General features: G+C 36.8%; 4 protein-coding genes across 4 annotated transcripts; 2 read left to right on the top strand and 2 right to left on the bottom strand.

Moving 5' to 3' along the window:
* Window positions 1–1,890: 1,890 nt before the first annotated feature.
* Window positions 1,891–3,343, top strand: LOC127809838 (EPIDERMAL PATTERNING FACTOR-like protein 2). The gene is made up of 3 exons (XM_052348970.1): window positions 1,891–2,686; window positions 2,775–2,809; window positions 2,895–3,343. The coding sequence occupies exons 1-3, from the start codon at window positions 2,575–2,577 to the stop codon at window positions 3,114–3,116; spliced, it is 369 nt and encodes a 122-aa protein (XP_052204930.1). The 5' UTR covers window positions 1,891–2,574; the 3' UTR covers window positions 3,117–3,343.
* A 3,279-nt stretch (window positions 3,344–6,622) lies between these two features.
* On the top strand, window positions 6,623–9,090 carry LOC127809829 (uncharacterized). Its single transcript, XM_052348960.1, has 2 exons — window positions 6,623–6,895; window positions 7,098–9,090. The coding sequence occupies exon 2, from the start codon at window positions 7,136–7,138 to the stop codon at window positions 8,789–8,791; it is 1,656 nt and encodes a 551-aa protein (XP_052204920.1). The 5' UTR covers window positions 6,623–6,895; window positions 7,098–7,135; the 3' UTR covers window positions 8,792–9,090.
* Window positions 9,091–10,380: 1,290 nt separating this feature from the next.
* LOC127809134 (cytochrome c oxidase subunit 6a, mitochondrial) lies at window positions 10,381–12,750 on the bottom strand. Its single transcript, XM_052347836.1, has 4 exons — window positions 12,583–12,750; window positions 11,190–11,296; window positions 10,957–10,999; window positions 10,381–10,763 (listed from the first exon to the last, which is right to left on the bottom strand). Exons 1-4 carry the CDS (start codon window positions 12,689–12,691, stop codon window positions 10,729–10,731), a joined length of 294 nt encoding a protein of 97 aa, XP_052203796.1. The 5' UTR covers window positions 12,692–12,750; the 3' UTR covers window positions 10,381–10,728.
* Window positions 12,751–12,874: 124 nt separating this feature from the next.
* LOC127809133 (uncharacterized) lies at window positions 12,875–15,372 on the bottom strand. The gene has a single exon (XM_052347835.1). The coding sequence runs from the start codon at window positions 13,999–14,001 to the stop codon at window positions 13,063–13,065; it is 939 nt and encodes a 312-aa protein (XP_052203795.1). The 5' UTR covers window positions 14,002–15,372; the 3' UTR covers window positions 12,875–13,062.
* Window positions 15,373–20,380: the final 5,008 nt, after the last annotated feature.

A 20,380-nucleotide genomic window follows, 5' to 3' on the forward strand; every position in this document is an offset into this window, starting at 1 on the left:
GAGTTCAATGAAGTTTTACTCGATTCAGTTCGATTGCAACCCTAATTATGTTAATGTTTTTTATTTTATGTCACATTATTGTAAATATATAATACATCATAACAAAATATTAATAAAAATATCAAAATAAAGTATTTAAATGACATTTCGAAATAAAATAATAGTGGAACAGCTTGTGTGGGTGTAACGTTAGAGATGATGATAATTTTATCTGAATTTTTGCCAAAAACTCATTTTGTCCTGTCTTGACTTGGATGGGTCATCCTTATTTGATTGGGTTCAGAAGAAGATAATATAGAGGATACAGGGCCCGTCCAAAATCTCGGGCCAGGTTGGCTCTGACTAAAATTCCTCAGCCCAGCCCATAAAAGGCCCAGGTGACTCATCAACTTCAAATAAGTTTCTACTCAATGGGCCGAGCTGTCTAGTTAGAATCTCTGGAAGGCCCAGGAATCATAAGTCTATTTTTATATAAATTATTATATAAAAATATAATTATGATTTTAAACGTTTTTTTTTTTTTTTGTATGAATTATGTTTCTATAAAATTACATAAAAATTAATTAAAATAAATTTTTAAGGTAAATCGAATAATTATGTACTTCATAAGAGTAATGTTATATAATTAAAGAATGTAACAAAATTATTTTATTTGACTTAGATGGTGACAACTATTTCATGTAAAATATGAAATTGTGGGTTTAAATCTTCTCATACCTCTTGATAGCCAATTATCAATCAATAAATAGGCTTATGTGTGCTAGACATGACAATAGCCCCTACCCCAAAGTAGAAGTCGTTCAAAAACCTAATCTAGGTTACTGTTATTCATAACGTATTTATTTTTTATTTTCGTTTTTGTATAATCTAGGTTACTGTTATCATTGAAAGAGAGAGTGAGAGATGTAAGGAGACACGGGAGAAAGAAAAAACAAGGGACACTTTGGGTATTATATAACATTTAATGACAATTAAGTAATGACAAGAACAAAATAATTTTTGGATTTTTAACTAACATCAATGCAACTTCTTAAAATCATGGGATTGTCTCTTAAATCTTGCTTAATCTCAAAGGGTACAAGTGTAATTTACCTTAAAACAATATATTTTCCTTTAGTTACAAAAATTGTAAAACTATTTATCATAATTGTTATACAAAAATTAGGATTAAAAATTACCAACAAAAACATAACAATCACTCCCATAATCTAAAAATCAAATCTTGCAAGTCCCCCACTTAATTATATATGACGGTATTTATTATTGGTCGTGTTGTCTAAGGGCGGAAATGGAGAACAGATCAACAAAAAAAGATGGCACAGTGAGTGTACGTACGCCGATCGAAACCCAAAAGCAGATTGAATTACTAAACCTGATTGATGACTAAAGAGAGATGCCTCTGGCTTTTGTTTCTTTCAATTGCGCAGAGTCTCCACATTTCTCCATGCCATTTAATTAATATTAAATGAATTGTATAATAATATGCATGTAGATATGATTCTTCTGATATAGGGTAAAGGCATATACAGCCCCTCAGCTTTTCTCATTTAACCATTTAGCCCTCTCAAATTTGGAAGAGACCTATATATATATTAGCCCCTTTTAACTTTTAATTTGCACTTATTAAAACACCCTAACTTTAATTTAAAGACCCCTCATGGTCCAGTCAGCGCATAAAAGCACGCGTGACTGGACCATGAGGGGGCTGAGGGGTCTTTAAGTTAAAGTTAGGGTGTTTAAATAAGTTCAAATTAAAAGTTAAAGGGCTAATAGGTCCCTTTCAAACTTAAGAGGGCTAAATGGTTAAATGAGAAAAGGGGCTGCATATGCCTTTAGCCTTCTGATATATGGAGATACATATACACATCATGTACGTACATGGAGATATATAGATTACTGAAACCCGGAACGAGGAGGAAAACCCAAGTAAAGGGACAAAATATATTGGAACTTTGGAAGTGAAGAATACCAAGGAAATCAAAAACCCAGATATGAACAGCTGGAGTCAGATGTCCGTTACTGTGTTTCTTGCTGTTCTTGGCTTTTGTCTTGTATCTTATGATAAAGCCAATATTTCTTTCTTTCCTTTCTTCCTTTCTCCCTTTTTTCTTCTTCTTCTTCTTCTTCTTCTTCTTCTTCTTCAATTCTTCTTCTTCTTCTTCAATAATTCTTCTCTTTATTGCATTATGCGTATGTCTTTGTAGTTTGAGAAGGCTCATGAAACGAGGCTGAGGTTTCCTTTCCCTTTCTGAGGCTCTCAGCTTTCCTTGAATCAACCCTTCTGCAATACACTTTGGCCCTTCCATGTTCCATCATCTCAACGCTCTAGGAAATAGGAGAGAGACAGTGATGTAGCATTCAATTTTATAGTGCAATTCGTTCTTCGAATCCCTTTTATGAGTTATGGCCCTTTCCATTTCAGTTTCAGTACTTCTCAATTAGCACACACTTACATATATATATATATATATATATTTCCCATCTCATTCTCCCACCCTTCTCATCAATATCATCATCATCATCATCGTCCGAACTCTGCAAATCCAGAAGTGTTTCCCTATTCCTTTCCCAGAAATGGGCTCCTGTAGAAATTTCATGCGTGGAAGGCATAAGCTTCACCATCTCTCCTTCCCTTTTCTCTTTCTCTTGATCTCAAGCTGGACCCAGTTCCCATCTATCGCTGAAGGTAAATTAAATCATTCAGAGTTATTCATACATGTTTCCAACACATTCAGACTTATGAAGATATCGTAACAACAAGTTCTCTGTAACAGGTAGAGCGTTTCTCAGATCCGCTGACCGTTCCAAGGTCAGAATCTCTCTCTCTCTCTCTCTATATATATATATATATTCAGTGTGTAAAGGTAATTAATTAAGGGTTTCTATTGTCGCAGGAAGAGAAGATAGGTTCGAAGCCGCCACAGTGCGAGAAAAGATGCTCCTCATGCGGGCACTGTCAGGCCATTCAGGTGCCTATAAACCCACAAACAAGAACTGGGAACAGAAGAAACTCTTCCGATTCATTGTCAACTCACTATGCCAGAGCCGATGACAGCTCCAATTATAAGCCCTTGAGCTGGATGTGCAAATGTGGGAATTCCTTCTTCAACCCATGACCAACGATTGAATTCCCATCTTCATATATATATATGGTTGCTGAGCTTGTGAATCTTGTACACTAGATGATCATATCAGTATAGACGATTTCCACAGTGCTGCTCTTTAATTTGGTCTTTCTAGCTAGGTTTTTGCTCTTCTGTAATGCTTTTGATTTATGCGCGTTTAATAATGAAGTATTATGGTTAAGTAATTGATCGTCAACTTTCCTGCTGATCTTCGTTGCATCAGCAGATTCTCCATGGGAATCGTGCATGTACTGTAGATAAAATACAATAATATATATATATATATTTGTGGGTGGGTGGACAAATACAGAGATGTGTACAAAAACATGCATGCAAAAGATAAGAAGCATATATTCCAGGAAAATTGTGAACCAATGAATAATCAATCTTGACGCATCGCTGAAGCATGGAAAGCTACTCAGGAAACAAGGAAATTCTGAAGCAGAAGATTTCATTGAAAGGGGCTGAGGATTTTATCCATACCAATGCCCAAGATCTTTTCTTTTTCTGAGCAATGCTGTGAAAATCAAAATCCATCAACAGTACCCAATAAAAGTAGTAACAAAAATAGAATACATATATATATTATATAATCATATACATACATACATATATATACGGGCGATAAACAACACTAGCTAGCCAGGCTATTTCCTGGTTGGCTTCCTATATAGGGTTTTCTTGACTTGCAAGGAATCCTCATCAATTCTGCACCCCTCCCCCGAGTGCAATTTTGTTCACCCTTTTAAGGGGTGAACATTACTCCCACAAAATTGTGAGGATAAAAAAAGTAACGAAACGGTATTAAAATATTGATTGTCGTTTCGTTATTTTTTCACTCTCATAAAAATTGTGAAGGTGATGTTTATCCAGTTAAAGGGGTGAACAAAATTGCACTCCCCTCCTCTCCCCCCCCCCCCCCCCCAAAAAAAAAAAAAAACCCTTCAAACTGTTGCTGTTTAAACCTGAGAAGCAATTCGAAGCTAAATTAAATTCCAAAATTCTATAATAATAATAATAATGATAAAAACAAAAAGGAAAGGGTATCATGGTTTGGTTTTTAATCCATATGGAATGGAATCTCTGCGGTTGGAGCAAATAAAACAGATAATTTTCGAAGTGACAACTGTTTGGCAGCGATGGATGGATGGGATGTATCTTTGGACACTTCACACCACACAAGAAAGGCACAGTGAGTGTACGTACGTAGTACCATTAATTAATTAAATGAGAGATTGATGATGATTTCATCTTTTTCGCAGATTTTTGCTAAACCAACTTTACGTGGAAGCACGCAGACAGAATCCTCTTCTGTGCCCATTCCTCTCTCTCTCTCTCTCTCTTTCTCAGTGAGAAGCGTATATATATATATATATATATAATTTGATGATAATGATGCTTCTTGGAAAATCACAGCATCTTATCTGGAATAGAGGGAGGACGATGGAAGGGGCAGTCCAGTTCAGTGCGAAAGAGGAAACAATTACAGTAACCAAGTCTTTTATTTTATATATATATATATATAGAGAGAGAGAGAGAGAGAGAGAGAGAGAGAGAGAGAATATATTGCCTACTGAACACAACAATAAAATTTATAATTAGAAAATTTTATTTTTAGGTCGTCAAAATGCTGCAAGACAAAAATGGATCAGAAGGCACAGGAATGCAAACTTAGTTAGACTCTCAAAATTGTAGAATACTGTTCTAGTGTTGCGTCCACTGGATGGATCTAATGCCCGGCCACTCAAAGACATTAAACTCGATCGTATTCATCTTATCCACATCGATCCGAATCTTAATTACCTACGGCTTGCGCCGAGTCGATCGGCATGGAAGTGAAGGTCCGGTAGCTAGGTATAATTCTCTGCAAATTTTCCCTATTTTTTCTACCGACTGAATCACGCCGATCTCTTGTTTCAGCGTCTGTCGGTGCGGCCGGCGTTGCCTTTCCGGGTAATTCAAGAAAGGTGGAGAATTGCTAAAAAGATGGCTGTCTGGGAACGTGGCACGTGGCAGGATCGAAGCCTCAGGACAAAACCATAAGTAAGGAACATGACATTATTAAACCATAATTAAATTATTTAATTATAACTAAATCATATAAAATTAAAATTAATAAAAACAAAACATAAAAAAAAGAAAGTCCATGGCATGCAGATGAACCATTATCGAACGCGTACGGTAGATGGGGTTTCGATAACCATATTTGTTTCTAGCAAAATCCGTTACTAAAATTGATGATCTAGCTAGTGATAGTTTCATCAATATATATAAATGATGGTTGTCAAAATCCTATCATTTTCGACCAATATTGATGGTTTCAAAATCACTAGAACTAGAGAAAGAAAATGGTGAGAAAAGAAAGAAGAAAAGGTAGACAGAACCCATTGTTGTTATTAGTGGAACAAGACTTATATAGTTCTGGTCTAAACGCAATTTGAAGAAATTAAAATTAAAAGATCTAATTTTCCCTTTTCTCCTCTTATTCTTCTTTCTCTTTTATCTCTTTAGTTCTTGAGACTAGACTAGATTTAATTATGAATGAATAATGTTATATTTTATGAAACATCAAAAGGGCCAAGGTTGAGAGAGCAATTTGGCAACCGTGGGCTGCTCTTCTGGGCGCCCACTAGAGGGCCATCTGGCAGCCACCATCGGCCCAGCCCAAGCTTTTGGCTTTTGGCTTTTATTGCGTAGCCTGCAGTCGTTCTTTTTGCACGATTTTATTCAAGCCGTTGCAGCCTCCTTTATCTTGTGCGATCTCAGCCATCCAGTTGCATTATTTATTTGTCGCCTTGAGATTGATGATTCGATCGGTGGAAGACGAACGAATAGAGGGGTTGGCCGAGAGAGTTGTCATTTAGAGTTTTTTGCTTTCTCTCTGTAAATTTTGTACAGTTCATCTTTCTCTTGTTCATATGTGTTTTTTTTTTTTTTTATCTAAGATAAGTTCTTAATCTGTTAGTGATTCTGAGCATTTTGTATAGAGAATAAGAGTTGTTTTTGGTTTCGATTTCATTATAATCGGATTGAACATATATAGTGGAGTGAGCTCTTCTCACCGGAGCTCAAGTGGACGTAGCCCCTGTTTTTGGGGTGAACCACTATAAATTTTGCGTCTCTTGTTCGTTTATGTTTTTAATATGCTCTGTGTTGTCTTTAGAACTCTCGGTCAGATTTGTTAATATCATCATTACTTGATTTTGACTGTAACAAATAATTTATAATTATAGTTTAATTACCGTCATTTGTAGTGGAAGGGGGTATGCGTGAGAAAAAATATAAACCAAAACGGATCCCCGGTGCAACTTAGCCTTAAACAAGAACGATGTCGGCGTCTAAGCATACCGGAAAGCAAAACGACGTAGCTTTTTGAAAAACACAAGCTTAAAATCGAAAATATCCAATCATTTTCACGGGCATTAACGGCGTCAACGAACCATTAAAAATGACAAGTGGGAAACGGTGAAGTAAATAATAATGTATATAAAAACACAGAGAGAGAGAGAGAGAGTAGGAAGAAAGAAACAGAGACCCAATCTAAGGTTGAAGGAGAAGAGAGATCAGAACAGCTCACCTCTCTTTGACAGCTGAAAACCCACCTTCCAAATTAATCCACTTCTCACCCTAGAAAATCTTTAATTTTGTTGAAGTACCATTCAAGAAACCATCTTGCTGCCGGCCTCTAAAACCTTGATTTTCTCTCGCTTCTGGGTCATCCTCCTCCCTCAGATTCAGTGCAGGACCCGCCGAAGCTGCCTTCGTACTGGGTAAGTCTTAGATCTTTAGCATTATCCTTGTTTGATCTGATCTTGAAGCTCTGCGTGTCTCTAATTACATAACCAGGTTCAGATCTATTATGACTCTACTTATATGCTTTCTATTGTTCTTCACTATACTTGGGATCGATTCCTGTTTCTTGGGTTTGAAAGCTAGATTTGATGATTTGACAAGGATTGAATTGCTCTGTAGGTTCTGAGGTCTAAGTTTGGGATTTAAGGAAATCCATTATGTTCAGGCAGTCCCCGCGTAGTAGGAACCAGAGATCTAGAGGTTTCAAGGTGAAGCATGCCGTGCAGATATGCCTGCTGATTGGAGTTGGCATATGGCTCCTTTACCAAGTTCAGAACTCGAACAAGAAGAAGGGTGGTTCCATTGAAGGCAGCTCAAAAGTCTCTGAGAAGCTGAGTAACGGGGATCAATTTCTGAAATTAGGTAGGAAGGGCCTTGATCCTGGATCAGGGGAAACAGTCATCAAGGACCAGAGGCACAAAGAGGAAGAGGACGAAGAAGACAATGAACATCGCCACGACGAAAGCAAGCGTGAAGATGGTGAGGATAAAGGAGAGGGAGGTGAGAATGGAGAGAACGTTGTAGAGAGAGAAAATGAGACCGAAAGTGAAGCAAAGGAAAAGGAGATGGACGGAAATGATGAGACTGAAAAAGGAGGTAACAGAGAAGAGAAGAGTGAACAAAGTGAAAGTGAAGGTGAAGACAAGGAAATAAAAGAGGAGAAGAGCAGAGGGAATGATGTTGAAGAGAACAAAGAGGGGGAGAATGAAGAAAAGGAAAATAAGGAAGAGACCAGGGGGGCTGACCACGAAGAGAAAGAGAAGGAAGAAAGCAAAGAAGTCCAGACTGAAGAAAAGGAGGGGCAAGATGAGAAGGTTGAGGATTCGGGCACATCTGATCAACCTGATGATCAGGTTAGCAATCGAACTGATGGGACGAATGAAGGGGCAGGAAGCGAAGATCGTAAAGAAGGGGTTTCCTCTGCTGGAGCTGTCGAGGATTCGAGCAATACAACTGCAAGTGAGAAAGGAGATGTGGAGCGCTCCAATGGCCAAGAGCAGCCACAAGACAAAGGAGATAAGAAAGAAGAGGAGAGCAATACAAATCAGAATGAATTGAGAACTGAACAGACTAATCCTTCGGATACAATGGCCAATGAGGGGAAGGGGAATGAGAAGAACCCAGTTCAGACAGCGGATAGCTCCAATTCCAATACAACCGGAACAGAAGAATCGGATCAACACCGGCAAGAGAACAATGAATCTGCAGCATCTACCGGAGAAACAACATCATCTGATTTCACTCCACAGCAAAATGAAACAGGAGGAAATGCAGTATCTGAAGGGGATAATACGCATACCGGTACAGAAGAACAATCTGAAACAACGAACACGCCTTCCTCCACAACCGAGAACGGGGCTGAAACTTCAATTTCATTTCCGGATTCAAATGGGGAACATGCAGTTTCTTCCAATGATGTTGGCTCTGTCAGTTCGGATGGGCAGAATGCAGAGTCCGATGCATCTGCAACGCGAGAGACTGATTCTGAATCTGCATCCACAACAAATGAGAGTGTTAGCACAGATCAGCACAAGGATTCGAATGATAATTCCGGAGCAGGAGGAGCTGAAGAAAAGATGACAAACTCGGATAAAACCGGCAACTCAGAGACTAGCCAAACCGAAGCAGTTAATTCATCATCAGCGGTCCCTCAAGACGGGAAAGAGACTACCTCACAGGCGACTGACAATGCTCAAGTTGATTCTTCCCATCCTGCAGGCCAACAAGAAGGGGGAAATGCTGCCAAAGGATTGGAAACATCGGCAGAAATCAAAGCTGAAGGAAACAACAACAATGAGTCAGTTGCAGCGTGAGTGATGCCTCTCCACCTTCACCAGGAATAAGGTTGGCTTATCATCAGATGGCCATCTGTAGCAGTTAATGTTGCTTTGTCTTCTACATCTTCCATTTCTTCATTTGCAGAGGTAGTCCAGCAAAGCGTGGAAAAATTCAACCTTTGTTTTGCAGCACTACTAGTGTGGCAAAACATGATCTCCAGGCTGTTTGGCTTAGCCTTTTTTTCTTTTAAGGGGCTTATAAGTTTTTATATTTTTTAAATTGTGTAAAGTTTAAAAGTTGAGTTTAGTTTAAATTCCTAAAGTGTTTAGATAAATGTGTTATAAGTTATTATTTACATAATTATATGTTTGGTTTTAAAAAAATTGATAAATTATTAAAACTTAACAAAAACAAAAATAAACATGTTAAATAATATAAATAAAATTTATAAAAATATTAATTTTTAATAAAAATAAATTATAAATTAATGTCTAACTAATAAAATATTTATAATTACATATTGATAAATTATATATAATTATTAAAAAATATATTAATATAATATATATATTTATATACAGAGATGGGGAGGACTCCAACGATGGAGAAGATGGCAAACTATGGAAACGTGGGCAAGGGATTACAATGACGGACATGGAGGGGACGAACACGGAAAAAGCAACGCTAGAGGTGGTGGGCAACTAGGAATGGGATAGAAATGGAGATGGGACTAAAAGCGACGACAACACAACAGAGTTGTAAATACTAATGAGAATGGCAAAGGAATAAAAAATAAGGGATAGAGTTATAAATATCTGAAATATTTGAAGATAAATTTATAACTTAATTGGTCAACAAAATAAACAAGAACTTATTTTTAACCATAACAAAATAAGTTATATAACTTATAAATTAAAAAATAGTTTATAAGGAGCCAAACACCCTCCTAGTCTCTTCCACTTCATTCTATATTTCACTACATACTCTATATATTTCACTACATACTCTATGCCCGTACCGTTCATACAATTCAATTTAGAGAGCAACCATAACAATAATTTCTTTTTAGCCTCTTTTTAACTGTAGAGTGTGATTAGCAATACGGGATCCCCACTATTTGTACTCTCAATTTTGATGAAAAAAATAAATTATAAATAAAAATTTTATTTCACTATGTAAGACAAGAAATTAAACTCACGATCTACTAATACAAATTATAACTTATTATGACTTAATCACTTGATTTGTGGCTTGAAAACAATTATGGAGTGTGCTTTGAGCTCGAGGTTCCAATCCATCCAGGTTCCAATCCATCCATGCATCCATCATTGCTCTGTTTTGTGCAACCCTTTTTAATACATATTTACATATATATGTATTTCTTTTTTTTATTATTTATCAAACTATTGGTCCATACTTTTCTTTATTGTTTTAAGTAACTTTTATTTTACTTTTCTTTACAGTTTCTTCCCTCAATTGCTGGAATGCAGAGTTGGCAAAAGTGATTTCAACAGTTGGTTGAAGAGAATAAAACATTAAAACATGGCCCCATTTGGCACTCCACTTCTTGCTTCTAAACATAGGCTCCAGCTTCAACCATGCAATGCCCTACTTTGAAACAGAATACAGCAATCGTAAAATTGACCAAAGTTGAAGAATATTTAGATGTCAAACATCGGACAAGGTACTTCAGACACCGATCAGATCGCATGGGGCGCTTTGTTTGATCGATGGATCTTCCAAACACAAATCAAGAAACCGACCCACACAAGGCATCATCCACAGAGCATAAAAGTCAACCATTTTCAAAGAGGGAAGAACTGCTCAGCAGAAGAAAGAAACATAAAAAAGTACATAATGCCACCAGCAAAATGCAAGGCAAAATGCGAATAGCTGTATAACAGTGACACTAACTAAATTGAAGAATCATTATTCCTATGTAAACAAGTCTCCATCAAATTGCCTTCAAATATCAGTGATGCTTCCTCTCAAAAAGGCCATCGGGACCTGCAAATCATAGAAGATCCAGAAGTTATTGCTAAAGGATATTACACGAACATGACTGAAAAGAAACAAAAAAGAAAAAGGAAGAAATCTGTATGATAAAACAACACCAAAATCATTAAGCAAAATGCTATTAAAATTGAAAATCAAAATATCGAATAGATTCAAGTCCACACTTCAGGTATCAAGAGCATACCCCAAGGAAACTCCTTATTGCGGATGTGCAGGTATGGGTATAACTGCATCACAAATAAGACCAAGAGGAAGAAGAAAAAAACACAAGGCATGTCAATGACTACAAAGGTGAGAAAAAAGCAGCAGCTTAAAAATCTGATTAGGCATGCATGCACCTCAATCTTGATACCAGAACTTCATGACAGGGACAGACACCAAACAGAGAACTTTAAACGGGTCAAAAAGAAAGCTTACAGGAGGCTCTTCATCATGATGATGGCCCTTTGAGAGGTTAATGAATCCCAAAACAGAGCACGTGATGATGCCAGCATAGGTTATCTTCTCCCACTTTGCCGTTTCATCTGAGAGGAAAACAATCGATAAATCAAAATTGCATAATCTATCATATCGTAGGGTTGGAATCATCCACACAATGGACCATTTATTTCCATTGGGAAGATTATACTTATTTATTGCATATGTCGGTCAAATATAATGTATGCCAAATGCAGAAGATGTACTTCAAACGGTACTATAAAACCTACAATTGGTAGGTTGCAAGTGTTCCGATATATTAATAGATATGTCGTATGGATCATGCTGCATAACCTTGAATTCAGAATGCTGTGGTATAGATAAAAATGTCAAAAGCCTGTCATTCATATACATTAACCAAGACAGATATGAACAATCACATCCTTACAAGAAATAAGAGGATCATATCATAATGGTTTACAAACATGGCCTACTACATGTGTGTGAAATATCTAAATGATCATATTGTTTCAGGCAGAACAGGCTCTCAACGCCGAATACCAGGATATCTACTTTGAGTTTTAACTAATTCAAGTGGCCCAAACAGAAAGAAATAACATCTTCAGTACAGGACACCTAATGTTAATACCGAGAAATAATTTAGTGCACGGTGATTAATGTTCTTGACATCGTTAGGAGCAACAATTTCAGAACCCATTAAATGAACACGCATACTAACACTCCCGAAAATTTCCAGTCAAAATTTACATAATTTTGGGTTCAAATCAATCATTTTTCTCAAAAAGATGAATAAAAGCTATAAAACCGATCGGCGCACGCTATATCCCCTATTGGTCAATCGCCCTATTCCTCGCAAACAGTCAATCGAACGTTATCAACTCTTCAAGAAATAAACCTCGTTGTCGCAGATTAAAGGCCTCTTTGAAATTGTTGTATTTTTCAAAATTTTCATTCCATTCCCAAATTTTGGAATTAATCACCCCCTTCCACTCTCTTCCTCCCCACCCAACCGAGAAGGCCTTCGTCACCGCGGGCGGCGCCAATCACCTCGACGTTTCGGGCGAACCCGAGCCGATCCGGCCGTCCTCACGGCGGAGACGTGGAGATCCAGCGAACCCGAACAGATCCGGCGACCTCTAGCAGAATCGGCCGTCTTCGTGGAGGACTCGAGCAGAATCGCCCCGTCCTCACGACGAACTCAAGAAGATTCGGCGAACTCAAGTAGTTCTACCAATAATTTTATGTTTTTTACCCTCAAAAATTTGATATTGATTACAAATTCAAAAAATCATTTTCAGGCATTCAGATCATCAATATATATATATATATATATAATCTGAACATATAAATATAATGGGGAGAGAATCGATACAGGCATCGTCGTGTCCAGCAGAAGAAGCAAAGGTTCTCTTCGAAGCCGGCGCCCGTCGGCCACCGCGCAGTGCACTCCGGAAAGCAGATCTCGCGATTGCGGTTGCCATGTCGCCCTCTCCCTCTCTCTCTCTCTCTCTCTCTCTCTCTCTCCCGGACTTATATAATGGAGACCTCTTTCTAAGAGGCTTCGTGCCCTACGTTGAGAAATACTGTTGGCAAGATCAATGGGCAATGGGTTTTGATTTGGGGGCCCAAGCCCAGCCATTTTGGGACTTTTGGGCCCTCTGATTAACGATTCGGTCTCACTTGTTTATTAAAAATAAACAAAAAATATTTCTTTATTAATGTAACAAAAGGGAATGAGCCTAGCTAGTTCAGTTAGTTACATATACGTCTCCAAAAATAAAGGATTCCATCAACCGCCTGATCCTTGTCCTACGGCTATTGTTTCGCATCTATCTGATTACATAATATGTACTTATAGAGTCTCTAGACGAAGAGAATCCTTGCTGGGTTGAAAGTCCAACCAAGGCTCCACGCCTTGAACCTGCTGACGGCGACGGCCGAGCCCAAGCGAGTCCACCACGTCTTCCGTGCTCCAACCCGCACGCAGCAGCTTCTCTGACACCACCTGCAGGTGCCGCACCACCCCTTCCCTGTTCCACCGCACGTGTGGACCTTTCTCGCCATCTCCACCGTCCATCATCGTCATCTCCCTCACCTCCTCCTCTCTCCACCCTCCCTCCCTCAGCGTCCACCGCGCCTCCTCCAAACACCCTCCCAAATCCCCCCACCTCCGCTGGCGGCCGCGCTCCTCCGCCACCTCCGTCCAGAACGCCACCCTCCGTGCCTCCGTGGCCGCCCATGCCGGCGCCTTCAATACCCTCCCAAAATCAACTTCTTGGAAGAACCCCGCCACGTCGAAGCTCCACACCCGAACGTCGCCTCCGGTGACATAGAACACGGGATTCCCGGCCAAGCTCGGAACCAAGGGAATGTAAAAATGGCCATATATAGGAACAAGAACTGGAGCCTTCTTCAAGAACCCATTTGCCAGCTTCATTGCTTCTTCCACTTCTCGCGGTTTCTCGCCCCAAGACCCGACCCAGAAGTTGTTTCTCGATACCTCCTTGGATAAGCCCAAGATTGGGAGATTCACGAGGATTCCGAGCTGCTGCCACGAGGAGGATCGCCAATTGGGGAAGCTCCGGCCGACGGGGAGGCCTTCCTGGAGGATGGAGCGGAGGTCCGGCGGGAATGTGAAGCCTAAGGTGGATTCCACGGCCTCGAAATCGCCATCGGTGAGGCCTTTCTCGACGGGAATGTGGCAGGCCTTGAGGTGGTCGATGACGTTCTTGGCGTACGCTGCGAATGAGAAGCAGGCTCGTCTCGGCCGCTCCGATGCTTCCGTTCCCATCGGAGATTGACGATGACGAAGATAAAGTGCGGGTCATTCGACCGGGGAGATAAAGTTTTTGAATGATGGATGGCAAACTAATTGACCGAAGAAGTCGTCGGAGTAAAATGGGCTGTGGGGAGAAAGAACGCTTCTTTGACTGAGAGTTCTAAGCCGAGTGAAAGTCTACATGCATGTGGACTTGTGGAGTCTAAGCAAACCAGGAAAAGAAAAAAGAAAAAAAAAGATAATTATAAAAACAAATATTAATTTTTTTATTTAAAAAATAACTTTAATGGTATTTTTAAATTTTAAAATGTAAACACCCATAGAATGAAATTGTTTATTGTTCTTTATTGTTAATATTTACTGTTCTTTATTGTTTCCTATCTTCCGTCAACTGCAGGAACTCGGAGTTGGGTTGGCAGAGTGATTTCAGATGGAAAGAACAGTTGGCCGAAGTAAATAAAACAAGGCCCCATTTGCCACTCCACTTCTTGCTTCCCACAAGCCAATGAAACAGAGGTAAACGTCGTCGGCTCCAGCTTCGACCATACACAATGAATATGAGAAGTAATATTCTATTATTCAGCAAATCTATGTTAATGCTCTGCTTTGAAACAGAATTTGGCATCGTAAAGTTAACCAAAGCTGCAGAATGTTTAGATCTCAAACATCGGACAAGTGTACTTCAGACACTGATCAGATCGCATGAGGCGCTTTGTTTGATCGATGGATGGATATCCGAAACCCAAATCAAGAAACCAACCCACAAGGCATCATCATCCACAGAGCATAAAAATCAACCATTTTCAAAGAGAGAAGAACAGAGAAGATAGACAAATTAAGATCTGTTGTATATTTCACTCTTATGTATAGGCCATGAGAAGCAACTACTCAAAGAACCCATGTACATACATCACAAGAAGATTGTGGGTATTTGGTGCACGCTCCGAAGATCCACGAGACAGCTCCTCCTTCTTCTTCTTCTTCTTCTCCTTCTCCTTCTCCTTTCTGTTTCTGGTTCTTTCTCTTCCCGGAAAGTGATATAAAACAGGGGAAAATAGGGGATGCCTGGCTCCATTCTGTCTGCCTTTTTTTTGTTTGGGGGGAGGGGGGGTTTGTTTGCCCTGATTTCAATGCCATGTGAAGGGGTCTACATAGTTGTGGTGGTTGAGAGAACAGGGAAGAGAGGGACAGTGACCTTTCATCTGCTAAGGAATGTTGGGGAGTGGGGGCGGCTTGGCTTTTTGATTGATAAAGTGGAGCAAGTGCAGCTTGTCCTCTTCGCCCATTTTTCAGTACTGCCTATCATTATAAAATCCCCCAACTTTCAATTTCACCACCATTCCATTCCCCCTTCCATCCCCTCTCTCTCTCTCCCTCCCTGGCTTTACATATTACAGCAGTGTAGTGGTGACGGAGGGGATTATATATATTTATATATAACGACCCAGCGGACGGTGCAAATCACCATTATCTAATACTTTAATGGTTAACACGGCTTAGGCACATCATTTTTGTGAATCTTCTGACGTGGGTTCCAGTTTATGACATTATCAAGACTAAACTGTTAGTTTAATGGTAACCATTCTGTTTTGGAAATTACTTAATTGCTATTATATTGATGTTAAAATTTGATAATATATTATTTAGACGAAAGGTTGGTGGAGTGCCAGAGGGTCGCCGCCGGTGAAAGGGCCTCTTTTGATAATATATTATTTAGACGAAAGGTTGGCGGAGTGCCAGAGGGTCGCCGCCGGTGAAAGGGCCTCTTTAACTTTACCTTTGGTTTGTTTCTCTTCTTCCAATGGTAGAATAATTAATTAGCTCAGCCTCTTCGTATGGCCTTAGTGAGACTCTTTAATGCAAGAATATTCCATACAACATGAAGCCTACGTATTTTGATTTTTTTTTTTACCATATTTCTAACATTCTTAAAATATTTTACTTGCCCCATGAATTTGGGCGGTACGAGACTTTTTTTTTTCTACAACTGAAAATTTTATAATATAAAAAAAAATTATAAATAAATACCGCTAGAGCATATCTCAAACAAGAAACAAAAATTTAAAAGTTTAGGAAAAATTTCAAAGGTATAAGAGACTATCTAAGAAATTAAGACAATCTCGAGAAAGAACCGTGCTATAGTGCTCGAATAGTTGACGCACGAAATGATCGAACGAAATGAAGGCCGCTTGACCAAAGTTTGGCGGACTTCATCTAAGATGAAATCCGCTCAGCACACTGTTATTAAAATTAAATAAAAATTAAAATAAAAATAATTAAAATTATAATATAAAATTTAAATTAAATTATAAATATAAATATAATATAAAAAATAATTAAAATAAAGTCTGTAGCTAGCAGACTTTAATTTGAATGTTGAAGTTCGCTTGCTGCTATGCGGGCGAACTTCATCCGCCCAGCAGCCTGCCCGCTACTGGGCAGGCGAACATCAACATAGTTGAAGTTCCCCCATTCAGTTAAGGCGGACTTCATCTATGATGAAATCCGCCTGACCTTTATTTGGATGCGTGTTTCGAAGTGAAGCAGCAATTTCAATGTGAGGATATTTTTGTCTTTTAATGCTTTTAATTGCCTTTAATCATTTTGTACATCAACTAATTTAAGTAAAATAGTATTTTTTCTCGAGAAATGTGTCATAAGCGGACTAAGTCCAACCCTTGAAGGAATTGGGAAAACTAAAAGATTAAGACAATCTCAAGAAATGTGCCATAAGCGGACTAAGTCCAACCCTCGAAGGGATTGGAAAAACTAAAAAGTAGAGAGCCGTATCCAAATAGTATTTTGGATCAGATGAACCAACTAATTCATTGAATGCTCTTGACTACAAAAACACTAGTTGTTGGACTCCCACTAGATGTAGTAGACCATATCTTAAAGAACAAGCCTCCCACGAACTCATGCCACTCCATCTTCTAGAGGCACAACACACATATCAAACCATGACCAAATCAATTCAAATTTGGCCTCTTCAAAAGTGAATAACGATTTGCTTCAAATAAGAGCACTAAAAAACATGTGACTGTCTTTTTGGAGTCATGTGACCATAAGTATGAGACTTATAATGGTTCAAATAATTTGATATCATGTATAGTTATAGATTTAATAGAGAAAATTATCATTAATGTGATATTTTATATAGTTAGGATGTCAATGGACAAAATCACATCAAGAATGAGGCATTAGGCCATTTCTAGTTAGAAAAAAAATAAAAAATTTCATTTAATCACCATTATGCATGTTGGTGGAGCTAGGATATGATCTACTTAATTTAATGATTATTATGATTTAAATGGAACATTTTTTAGCTACAAATAAAACCTTCTTTTAATTATAATAGAAAATGATGAGTATATGCTGATAGAGAAAGGCAAGGGAAAAGAACTTTCTTCCCTTAGGAAGAAACAAGAAAGAAAAAAAAAAGGAAATAAAGCCAAAATGCTTCATTTGGTTGCATTGTGTGTCTTGCTTAATGAAACATGCCGGCTGCCGTTAGATCCGATAAATAAATGAAGGCTTAATACATCCAACCTTCCTTCAACAATTTAAAAATATAATATTTAATTTTTAATATATAAAATGATTTAATATTTTAATTATTAAAAATTATTATTTTAAATCTTTAGTAATAAAATATTAATGAGTGTATGAACATACATATTTCTGTAAATGACACGCTATATAAATAATTAGTTGATAATATTTAAATAGACTAACTAATTTCTTGTGCTTTCTTAATAATTAAAAAAAATATAATATTTAATCACTAATATATAAAAATGTTAAGATTTTGTATGTTAATTATTAAAAAATATTATTTTAAATTTTTAACTCGAGACAGAAAATGTTAAGATTCCCTAATGCTGTTGGTTTTTTAAATTTATATTTTGTAATAAATTATTTTTTATTTTAATAGCTCATAATTAATTGGCATTGGTGTGGAATTGGCTCTCCAACACAGAGTGCCAAATGATGCAATCAATTTACGATTATATTCTGTGACGAGTATCATTCGTTTAAATTATGGATACATAATTTTATTTAAATGTTATTTTTATCGATTAAACATAATAATAAATTTATTAATTAAAAAAATTATCATCAATGTGCTCAGACTATACAAGAAAGAAAATGGTTAAATGGCGCAGACCAATCTCGCGCAAATACTCCAGGCCTATTAATATTATTATTATTATAAATAATATTTATTTTTTTTATAAAAGTTTTGACTAAATCTTTGGACATTGAAATTATCCAATTTGCTCTATGTTTGGAGACCCTTCTAAATCAAGAGAAAATTTACATGATCGGTTCCAAAATTTTACAATCCCCAAAACACCGTAAAAGCTTCCCTAATCAGTTTTTGAGAGACTATACTTTTCAGGTCTTTAGAAAATCGTGTCTTCGTGACTGATTCTTTTCGTCTAAAGATGAGTCAATCTCTTAGAGAAATGATCTCCCAAAATCGTTTTTGGGTATTTGGGAGACTATGTTCTCCTCAAGACAAGTATTTTTTAGTGTTTAAGAGATCGTATTTTTATCTTTTAATAAAATTTTACTAAGAATACATCAATAATATTTTCACGAGAAAAAGAAGTAACGCCCACTCATCACTCTAAACTCACACGAACGTATGATTATAGGATTATGAGGCTGAACAAATAAATTTTTTTTTTAAAAAAATTTTCAAATCAACAAGCTAATCAGGGTAGCATGAAGATGATGATAGGAGGATGGACGGCTGGTTGACAAATAGCAGCATCATGATGTTCCTTGAACATATTCATTCAGAGACACACACACACCCATCACTTCTTCTTCCTCTTTGGATCGCAACTCGAACCCCACTTGCTGACTGACTGACTTCTTCACGTGCATCTTATGTTTTCTTCACAGCCATTCGTTCCTTCTATTAAGAGATTTGCCGACAGACAGATGGCATAAAAACACCGGATATGGCTTCATCAGTTCATCTATTAATTAAATTAATTAATTTAATTGCAGCAATTTGTGAATTACGTGCTTTTCATGGCACTCCATTTATCATTATCATCATCATTATTCATTTAAGCCTTTCCCTTTCATCATCCTTCCATCAAATATCCATGGATTTCAAAAAATCACTACTACAAGACTACCTTTCATCATCCTTCCATCAAATATCCATGGATTTCAAGAAATCACTACTACAAGACTATGGGATTTCAAGAAATCACTACTACAAGACTATGGGTCGGTGTAGTATAGGAGAAATTTTAAGATTTTTGAAAATGTTAAGTTTGAAATGTGTATTCTCATATTTTGTATAATTTTTTTATAAAAAAATCTTGAAAAAATAAGATTTTCAGCAATAATTTTTAAGCAACTTTTCCACGAAAAGATTTTTATGGGGGTTGGGAATCCAAGTTTCATAAACTTGGAAATATTTTTAACAAATAAAAAAATTAAAGCACCCCTTATCCTTTTATAACCCCATACAAACATATTATATATATGTAATATATTTATATTAAATATATTATATATACATATATATATTATATATTAAATATAAAAATATATTATAATATATTTATATTATTTATTATAAAATATTATATATATTAAAATAGATGTTCATACAAACATAGATATTATGTATATATATTATATATATATATACACATGCATATATATACATAATTGGTAAAAAAATGATATTTTTTGACTTTCTAAAGATATTGTGGGTCCCAATATTTTATATAGTAGAAAATTTTATCATTTTTATATAAAAAATTAAATAAGGATAATTTTAAAAAAAGAACATGAATTTTCAAGAATGTTATATTTAAATCAAATATAGAAATGTAAAATTTTCAGAAAAAAATACTCAACTGAGAATATTTAAATCTAACCAAATATAGAATTGCATAAATCCTGAGAATCAAAGATTTCCAAGAACATTCTCAAGAATCATGAATTTCAGGAATTAAAAAACTGCTTCCGTACCAAATGCCCCCTATAGGTAAATTTTTTTTTATTGTATATCAGATATACGTAGCGAAATATAACATACACGCTATACATAATTTAGGTATTTAAGAAATACGCATTTACAATAATTGAATGCATAAATAAATATATGCATGTTGTTTAATGAAAGGATGAAATATAGAATCAATTTCTATATTAAGACAGAATCTATCTCAAGATATTGTGGTCCTAGTCAGTGCACACCTAGTATGCAATAGGGTATCGTTTCGGTCACATTTTCCTATGCTAGATACAGAGGATCTACGTATTATTGGTACTTGTGTCTCAAAATTATACGCGTAACAATTACACGCATAATTTATGTGATTATTAATAAGAAGAAGAATAGAAAGTAATGTGT

The sequence above is a fragment of the Diospyros lotus genome, chromosome 9 (genome assembly GCF_014633365.1).
Source record: "Diospyros lotus cultivar Yz01 chromosome 9, ASM1463336v1, whole genome shotgun sequence".
Lineage (NCBI taxonomy): Eukaryota > Viridiplantae > Streptophyta > Magnoliopsida > Ericales > Ebenaceae > Diospyros > Diospyros lotus.

Coding starts and splice junctions, on each gene's coding strand:
- LOC127809838 (XM_052348970.1), top strand. CDS start 2,575: ATGGGCTCCTGTAGAAATTTCATGCGTGGAAGGCATAAGCTTCACCAT. Junction 2,687..2,774: donor GTTCCCATCTATCGCTGAAG/GTAAATTAAATC, acceptor TCTCTGTAACAG/GTAGAGCGTTTCTCAGATCC. Junction 2,810..2,894: donor GATCCGCTGACCGTTCCAAG/GTCAGAATCTCT, acceptor CTATTGTCGCAG/GAAGAGAAGATAGGTTCGAA.
- LOC127809829 (XM_052348960.1), top strand. CDS start 7,136: ATGTTCAGGCAGTCCCCGCGTAGTAGGAACCAGAGATCTAGAGGTTTC.
- LOC127809134 (XM_052347836.1), bottom strand. CDS start 12,691: ATGGCAACCGCAATCGCGAGATCTGCTTTCCGGAGTGCACTGCGCGGT. Junction 11,000..11,189: donor ATCATGATGAAGAGCCTCCT/GTAAGCTTTCTT, acceptor TTTGTGATGCAG/TTATACCCATACCTGCACAT. Junction 10,764..10,956: donor CAATAAGGAGTTTCCTTGGG/GTATGCTCTTGA, acceptor TATGATTTGCAG/GTCCCGATGGCCTTTTTGAG.
- LOC127809133 (XM_052347835.1), bottom strand. CDS start 14,001: ATGGGAACGGAAGCATCGGAGCGGCCGAGACGAGCCTGCTTCTCATTC.